The 8171-nt window shown below is 55.6% G+C and overlaps 1 protein-coding gene across 1 annotated transcript; it reads left to right on the forward strand.

Moving 5' to 3' along the window:
- The first annotated feature begins 837 nt into the window (after positions 1 to 837).
- On the forward strand, positions 838 to 6251 carry LOC119058159 (brain-specific serine protease 4-like). The gene is made up of 6 exons (XM_037157126.2): positions 838 to 1019; positions 1759 to 1785; positions 2253 to 2424; positions 2676 to 2953; positions 4043 to 4200; positions 4820 to 6251. Exons 1-6 carry the CDS (start codon positions 938 to 940, stop codon positions 5063 to 5065), a joined length of 963 nt encoding a protein of 320 aa, XP_037013021.2. The 5' UTR covers positions 838 to 937; the 3' UTR covers positions 5066 to 6251.
- The last annotated feature ends 1920 nt before the right edge of the window (positions 6252 to 8171 follow it).

Raw genomic sequence — 8171 nt, forward strand, 5'->3', positions numbered from 1 at the left:
CCGCAGGGGGAGTGAGGGGCATCTGGGGCCCAACACCTGATGAGGCTTCCTCCAATAACTGTAGCCCAGAGGCCCTTTGACCCTGTTGAGGTGGGGTGGGGGGTTTCCAGGAACCCAGGGGTGGGATAGGGTGAGGGAGCCCCGGTTGCCCAGCCCTTCCCAGGCAGCCTCATAAGTCATAGCCACGAGAGCAACTGGCTGGCCCCGCCCTCATGGGCTTCCTGGGAGTGAAGGTGAAGGGTGAGCAGGGTGAGTCCTTGGGCTTCTGTGTGGCAGGGCCCACAGGAAGGTGGCCCCAGAACTGGCAGCCACTGGGGGCTTGATGAATGGATCCCAGACTCCTGGGCTGGTCCAGGTCCGAAGCTGAGTCAGGGCAGCTGGTCACAGCGGTCGGTACCCTATGGAGTCTCTAGGCAGCCCCCTTGCCAGCCCCCATCTCCCCAAAGCACTGGGGACTCTCTAATACTTCATACCTGAGCCTCCTGCTACTGAGGACTCAGGCCCTGGGTCTGAGTACCTGCCCTTCCCCACCTGGACCCCCTTCCTTCAAGCTGTGAGGACCTTTCTCTGCACCCCTCCCCCCAACTCCTTAGTCAATGCCAAGTCCAGTTCCCTTTGAGTGCCCTCCTGAGGCCAGATCCTGGGCCCGCAGCTGGAGCTTCAGATCCAGAGCCTGAGTCCATTAGTCCTGTACTGAGGCAGGGGTCTCAGCTAGGACCCCCAGTTCCCGTTAAGGCTCATTTCCTCCTGGCAGCCCCACCCCCCTCTGGTGACCTACAGCCCCGGGTGGCAGGGACTGAGCCACTCACTGGGGGGACTGGTCTGACGGCATTCCACCTCCCAGGATAAAAACTGGGGTGACCTGCAGGGAACCCTGCACACTCCTGCTGGCCAGCACAGAACAGCTGACTAGGCTGTGATCCCACCCCTGTCCGACATGCTTGTTTCCAGAACCCCCCGAGTCCTGGGTGGGGGCTGTCTCAGGATCTTAACCTCCCTGCTGCTTCTGGCTTCTACAGGTGAGTCCTCAGGACCTTGCGCTCCTCCCCGTTTCCTTCCCTCCCTCTCTGCCCCTCCAGGATCACTTCCTCCTCCCTCTCAACCCAGCTGCCTTCCTACCTGAATCCAGTCTCCTCCTTCGAGCTCTCTCCCCGCCAGCCCCCTCCACACCCGTCTCCCTCTCTCTCCCGTGATCTGACTGTGCCATGCCTCACTTTTCCCCCTGGTCTTGGGGATGAAACACTGCAGGTCCTAAGAGGGCTTGTATGCTTCCCACTTGGTGGTTCTTACTGATCACACTCATCGTCGTCATCATCATCTTCCTCCCTCCTGTTTCTTCCGTCTTCAGGGGTAGCAGCTTCCAGGCCTTGGGCTTGGGGTGAGGGGTAAGGGGAGTCTTGGGTCACTGCTCGGGTCTGATGGAGGAAGCTTGAGAGGGTCAGGCGTGTGTCCACTCTCTGTGAAAGGCGTCCCAGGAGTTGGTTCCTTATCCCCCAAAAGGTGGGATGGATCCCGGCACAAGCTGGAGAAAGACAGCAGAGTCTCAGCTTATAATGACAACATGAGGATTCTGTCTGCCCTACCCAGGCTCCAGGAAATGCCCTACCTGGAGGCCCGGGGGGGCCTGGAATGAGACTGGAGAGGGTCACTAGGCATGGGGGGAGGGGTGTGCTCTCCACTGGACGCTGGAGGACTTCTCTCCACTGGGCACCGAAGGGCCTCTCCACTGGCCTGACCCTTTCCTTCTCTTGTCCTTAGCCATCCTTGGTGCTGCCGAGACACCTGGTGAGTAGGAGCTGTTCTGAGGGGAGGGGAATGGAGGAAGCCCGAGGGGGAGGGCAGTGTCTGTGTGTCTGTCTGTGGGGCCAGGTCAGAAGGAGGCAGTGAGGCAAGAGTGGGGTTGAGCTAGAGAGTAGACAGGAAAGGAGGCCCAGAGGGCAGAACGGAGACTGGGATGTGGAGGAGAGAGAACCAAGTGCAGCCAGAGCCCAGAACGGTAAATGGCCGAGAGGGTAAAAGGAACAGTTGCGGGCAATGTTGAACCAAGTGGAGGGGAAAGGCCAGCCAAAAGGGAGGGCAGAGAAAGGGCAGGTCAGAGGAGAAATAGCCAAGGAAGGGGTACGGGCAGGATAGAAGGGTAGAGGGAGAGGCAACAGAGCACAGGCCTAAGTACTGGAGGTGGGTAAAGGGCAGATGGAAGGGGAAGAGGACTGTGCTGAGGGGATGAGAGAAAACTGCCTCCCCCCCGCCAGTGCTCCCAGCCTGTGGGAAGCCCCAGCAGCTGAACCGGATTGTGGGTGGTGAAGACAGCGCAGATGCCCAGTGGCCCTGGGTTGTGAGCATCCAGAAGAATGGGACCCACCACTGTGCAGGCTCCCTGCTCACCAGCCGCTGGGTGATCACCGCCGCCCACTGCTTCAAAGGGTATGACAGCCCGTCTCTTCCCACTTGAGCCCCCAGCTTTCTGCCCCAAACCCGTGCTCCTCACACAGCTTTGGCTGCCAGCCCCTGGTCCGGTCCCTCAGCAGCGACCCTGCTCCTTTCCTCTTTTGCCTTTTTTTTTTTGCTTTTTTTTGCTTTTGTGGGGACTTGTTGTGTGTACTCTTCCCCTTTTAGATCCTTTCTGGCCACCTGTGGTTCCTGGCTAACCCCATCCCCTTTGCTCTTCCTTCCAGCACTCTGAACAAGCCATTTCTGTACTCTGTGCTGCTGGGTGCCTGGCAGCTGGGGAATCCTGGCCCAAGGTCCCAGGAGGTGGGTGTTGCCTGGGTGCACCCCCACCCTGTGTACTCCTGGAAGGAGGGTTCCCGTGCGGACATCGCATTGGTGCGCCTCGAGCACCCCATCCAGTTTTCTGAGCGAATCCTTCCCATCTGCCTGCCTGATTTCTCTGTCCGTCTCCATCCGCACATGGACTGCTGGATTGCAGGCTGGGGGACTGTCCATGATGGAGGTGAGCTTCTTCTCCACCAGGTGGTTGGGGATGGATAAGGACGGAAGATGGTGGACACTCAGAAACAGAGGTGCCTTCACAGCAAAGTGTAGAGGCCAAAGGCATAGCATGACAGAAACAGACAAAAAGATGGATTGCATCCAAAGATGTGATATCACAGAAGACTAGGTGGACAATTTCAGGTCATTTCTAATTAAAAGTTATCTTTGGCTGTGTTCTGAGGCAACAGGAGCCAGATCAAACAAAGCTATTAAGTGATCTATGAATGTCTGAAAGGAGGCATACCTGGGGCCAAGCTGAATAAGATACTAACCCCTAAGATACCAAAGTGGGAACAGATACCCCTGGTGGCAGCATGCTGTAATTGCAGGCAAAATGCCCAGGAGGCAATACGGTCTCCCTAACTGCAAAATATAATTACAAACCAAGTTTGGAGGTTTGGAAAAAATCATCTAAAAACACAGAGCAGATTAGATAAAGTAAGAGGCAGTGAAGCAAAAAAAAAAAAAAGAGAGAGACTAAGAAAGGACAAAGTGTCAGAAAAATGGAACTGTATCCAGATTCCGAAAGAATTTAGAGAAATGACATCATTTTAGGTATCTGGAGATCCCACTGACTGAGACTGCAGCCAGTCTCCCCAGGGTTCTTCTTAGGAGGTTCTGTGAGAACTGGAACTGGACTGGGAGGGTCTGCAATGCCCTGCATCCCAGGCTGTCAGGGAATTCTTCAGGTCCTCATGACATCCAACACTGAGTACTCATTTATTGAATACCTCATCTGTAGCAGTGCCCATGCTAGAAGAAGTGGTGTCTGAGACAGGACAAACTCGGACCCTTGGTTCTAACCATTTGTGGACACCAGAGGTCTGGTTAACAATTCCAAGCTTCAAGATGTGTGTTCATGCCCTGACTCAGTAGGCCCAGAGGTGGGGCCCTGGAATATGGGTTTTCTGCAGCCATCTCAGGAGAGCCTCACAGAGACGATCCATTAGCCTTTGAGAAGCACCGCTCAAGGGAATGAATGGAAGAGGGAATTGAGGAGGCAACCAGGAGAACTTCCCGAGCCTGACTCTCTCCTCCCTGCTCCCAGTGCCCCTGCCCCACCCTCAGACCCTACAGAAGCTGAAGGTTCCCATCATCGACTCAGAAATCTGTGGTCGCCTGTACTGGCGAGGAGCTGGGCAGAGAGCCATCACCGAGGATATGTTGTGTGCCGGCTACCTAGAGGGGGAACGGGATGCCTGTCTGGTGAGCACCCACCTCGTTCCCAGCCCTGCTCCCCTGAGCTTCCTGATGGTTGGCTGGGCCGCCCCCAGAATCAGCCGTGACCTACAGTGCCCCTAGATGCCTGCAGAACAGGCCTCCACCGGGTTCAGTCATTCATCCATCCGTTCATACACCCAACATACACTGAGCACCTCAGGTGTGCAGGCCCCACTCTCAGGAAGCTTGCACTGTCCCGAGGTGGGGGTCCTACACCCTCCACCACAGCTCTGTCGCTATGGTGGATGGCAGGAGAGCGTGCAGTCAGTGCCTGGGCTTGGGTATTGGAAGACCTGCTGGCAATTCCTACTTGGCTGCCTCTGGTTGCCTGCTTGGGCAAGTCATTTCTTCTTTCTGAGCCTCAATTTCCCCATCTGTGAAACAAATAACAGTACTCTCTGCCTCACCTGTGAGGAAGGAGGTCTCACACGGAGTGTTTGTCACCAGAAGTGAGTCCTGAAGGCATCCTACCTGGCCCTCCCTGCCTGGCTGGAGTTCGGGCACTGCCTGCAGGATAGAGAAATGCCTCCCCATTAACAAAGGCAACCGTTTGTTTACCACCCGCTGCGTTACGCGGGTCCCTAACCTGCCCTCTTCTCCGTAGGGCGACTCCGGAGGCCCCCTGATGTGCCAGGTGGAGGGTACCTGGCTGCTGGAGGGCATCATCAGCTGGGGCGAGGGCTGTGCGGAGCGCAACCGACCCGGCGTCTACATCAGCCTGGCCTCCCACCGTTCCTGGGTGCAGAGGATCGTGCAAGGGGTTCAGTTCCGCGGATACTCTCAGGGGAGCGGGCCATCGGGGTTTAGAATACAAGGATACAGGGAGGCCCGGGGCACCCCAGCAGCCTAAACACAGGCAGTTTCCTCAGTTGTAAATAAGCCATCTACCTCTGGAGGGCGCCCGCGTGCTGGCTCAGGGTTGCTTCCTCTGGGAGACCCCGACCTCACCCCGACACCCCCACACCCGACTCAGGTTCCACCCACTGGGGCCAAGAGCGCCTTCATGTATATACGTTCGTGATTTTTACAGTTATTTGTAAGGCTGCCTGCACATTTTATTTATTCTCCCAAATTTCAATAAATTATTATCCAGGTCCTGTTTTTTTCCCCTTGAATGGAGACATTGGGAAGCAGGGGTGCAGTTGGGGTTAAAATGGGGGCAGCTAGGGTCATGCCCACCTGGGATTCAACATCCTAATTCCAGACCTTTGTTTTGTCCTTCCCTGCAAAAGAGGCTGGAGACCCAGCCCTGCTACATAAAAGGTCCCCGAGGGCGTGGGGGCTGCAGGGCCCTTGCGTTTTGGGCTTTCAAACAGGGCTGGGTGGGAGAAACCACTCCCACGATAGTGCGCTGTCCCCTCCCCTCCCCTCCCCTCCCCCTGTGCTCAGCGGCCCATCCGGATTTGAGCTGAGGCAGCTTTGCCTCCGCAGCCCCAGAAGCTGACTCACCAGTGACTCACAGCTGATTCTGTGAATCTTCCTTGGATGCGGTAGGGTTCCAGGGAGTGAGACAGTAGGGTTCCAGGCCCTGCCTCATCTTGGATTTGAGTCACCTGCCTGCACCCACAGGGGTGGGGTGAGAGCAGTGTCCTAGGCCACAAGGAGTTCCTGGCTTCCTGCCCTGCAGGGGACCTCCTGTTCCCTTGGGATGGCCTTTCCCAGCCTTCATTCTTCTGCAGCTAGGCCGCTGGTCCCCAGGACCAGCCCTGCCCCTCCTTTCCACACAGCCCCCACATCCGGAGCCTGTCCTGGGCTTTGCTGAAATAGTTCACGCAAAAGAGATTCATTCTAAAGCAAAGTCAAGAAAACAACTAGATCCAGTCATGCTGAAAGGGAGATGTCTCCAAACAGAACCAGTCAGTGAAGTGAGCTTCTGACAAGGGAGTGTAGGTTCTTGTTTGTTGTTTAGTATCCTTCATTAGGGGTACTCTTCTAAAATATTTGTTCATGTTGTTTTAATTACCTTTAGGTTATTACCAGATCACAGTAAATGCTTGCAGGGTTGGTTTTATGAAAATAAACAAACAAATGCTAAACTGGCCTCCTGCTCACCTCGAACCAGCCTAGGGAGTGAGTGGGTGGCTCAGCTGGGAGCTGAATCCCAGGGCCTCCCTTTAGGGACCCAGTCCCCTCTTTGCCAGTCACTGTACCTCCGTGGTCCCCTTGCCTCAGTCACCCTGGCTCCGGTTTCCCCTTCTGTCATGCACGTTCCCCCTCTGCTCTCCGCTCCCCGGCTTCCATCACTAGGCGCCCCTTCCTTCATTCCTTTTCCTTCGCCCGGGCTCCCTCCTCATCCTCTCTCTCCCTCGGTTCTTCTGTGCCTGTTTGTCTCCAACTCTCCCTCCCTCCCCTTCACAACGCACATGAGCCCTTTTAAGTGGCATCCTGAGAGAAGCCCTTGAGAAACGAATGCCTAGACACACCTGCGGGGTAGAGAGGTTGCCCCATAAGTGGCCCACAATGGCGGGTTTTCTCTGAGTTGGGCGAGCAGCCTCCTGGAAGCCCTGGAGACCGAGGGCACCCTTCTGTCCATCTCGAAGAACCCGAGGGTCAGGCTGGGCCCGGAGAGGGCGGCCGGAACCCGGCTCCCAAGTTTGCCAGGGTTTCCAATGACTTCCCCTCCCCAATCAGGGCGGGGGGTCCCGGAGGTGGAAATGGTGGAAATGGACCCTGGCAGGGTCCATGCCAGGACCGCAGAGGAGCCATTTGCTCCCTGGTTGGAGCTGGGCCCAGGAGCGCACCCCACATCTAGACCACGCTTCGGGGAAGGCCTCGCTGCTTCGGTTCCACAAACACCACCTGCAGCTGGAGCTGCAGACAAGCCCTTGGGCCTGCCCAGCTGTCCTCTCCCGGGGAGTCTCCTCCAGTGGGAGCCGGGCCAACCTGCCCATTCAGGCAGACGCCTCTGCTCACTGAACAGCCCTTTGTAGAGTCCTAACCTCCCCAAGGGCAGGGCTGGAGATGACAGCAGTGACAGATGTCATTACACCAGGAACTGCCTTAGCTTCAGGCCTTGAGGGCTGGCTGTGGCTCCTTTACACAGTCCACTCCTCCCTCAAATCTTTAACCGTTGGGGAGACTTTCCCTCCAAGCCCGGAACCTCCCAACTCTTTTCCACTCTGCATTCAGAGAAATGTGAAAAAACACACATTTAACCCCTCAACATCCCCGTAGCGGGCAGGCTTCTTTGGCTGGCTGAGGCAACACCCTTTCGCATCCCCGTCCTTTGCTTCCTCCACCTCAGAGCCTGGAAAAGCCGAACACTCAGTGCCCTGAGCTCTGGCTGGGTCCCAAGTGCCTATGGGGGTGAGTGTTGGCCAATGCGATGGAAACAGTTGTCTGATGGTTTCTCGGGAAGACTGTTTTTTCCTGGTAAAACAGGTGTTATCCTTTCCCACCTTCTTCCTTCTAGTCATGAATGCAAGGGAAGAGGCCAAACTCAAGTGGCTCCGTACTGTATGACTCCATTTATATGACATTGTGGGAGAGGCAAACTGTAGGGACAGAGAGCAGATGGGTGGTTGCCAGGGGTTGGGATGTGGGAAGGGCTGGCCACAGAGGGGCACGCGGGATATTTTTCTAGTGATGGAACTGGCTCTTTAACTTGATTTAGGTGTTGGTTACATAACTGAGTTCATTTATCAAAACCTATAGGACCATTCACTAAAAATGGTGAATTTTACTACTAAAATACATCCTTTTGGAGAAGTATGTAAACGACTTCTCCAAAAACCTGATTTTTACAAAAAGCAACAATACAAAAAAGTGGAGTCCTCCTTGACTCCTCTCTTTCTTTCATTCTCTAAATTCAAACAATCTGCAAACTCTATGGTTCCTATTCTACCTTCAAATTATGTCCCAGTCTGGCCCACTTCGTCCCATGCTGGCCCAGGCCACTGTCCTCTTTACCCTGGATTTCTAAAACAGCCTCCTACCTGCTCTTCCTGCTTCTGCTG

This window comes from Artibeus jamaicensis, unplaced genomic scaffold, assembly GCF_021234435.1.
Source record: "Artibeus jamaicensis isolate MK-2021 breed Jamaican fruit bat unplaced genomic scaffold, CSHL_Jam_final contig_700, whole genome shotgun sequence".
NCBI classification, from domain to species: Eukaryota; Metazoa; Chordata; class Mammalia; order Chiroptera; family Phyllostomidae; genus Artibeus; species Artibeus jamaicensis.

Excerpts from the sequence above, each read along its gene's own strand:
- LOC119058159 (XM_037157126.2), top strand. The coding sequence starts at position 938 with ATGCTTGTTTCCAGAACCCCCCGAGTCCTGGGTGGGGGCTGTCTCAGG. Across the intron at positions 1,020-1,758 it reads GCTGCTTCTGGCTTCTACAG|CCATCCTTGGTGCTGCCGAG; the intron begins GTGAGTCCTCAG and ends TCTTGTCCTTAG. Across the intron at positions 1,786-2,252 it reads TGGTGCTGCCGAGACACCTG|TGCTCCCAGCCTGTGGGAAG; the intron begins GTGAGTAGGAGC and ends CCCCCCCGCCAG.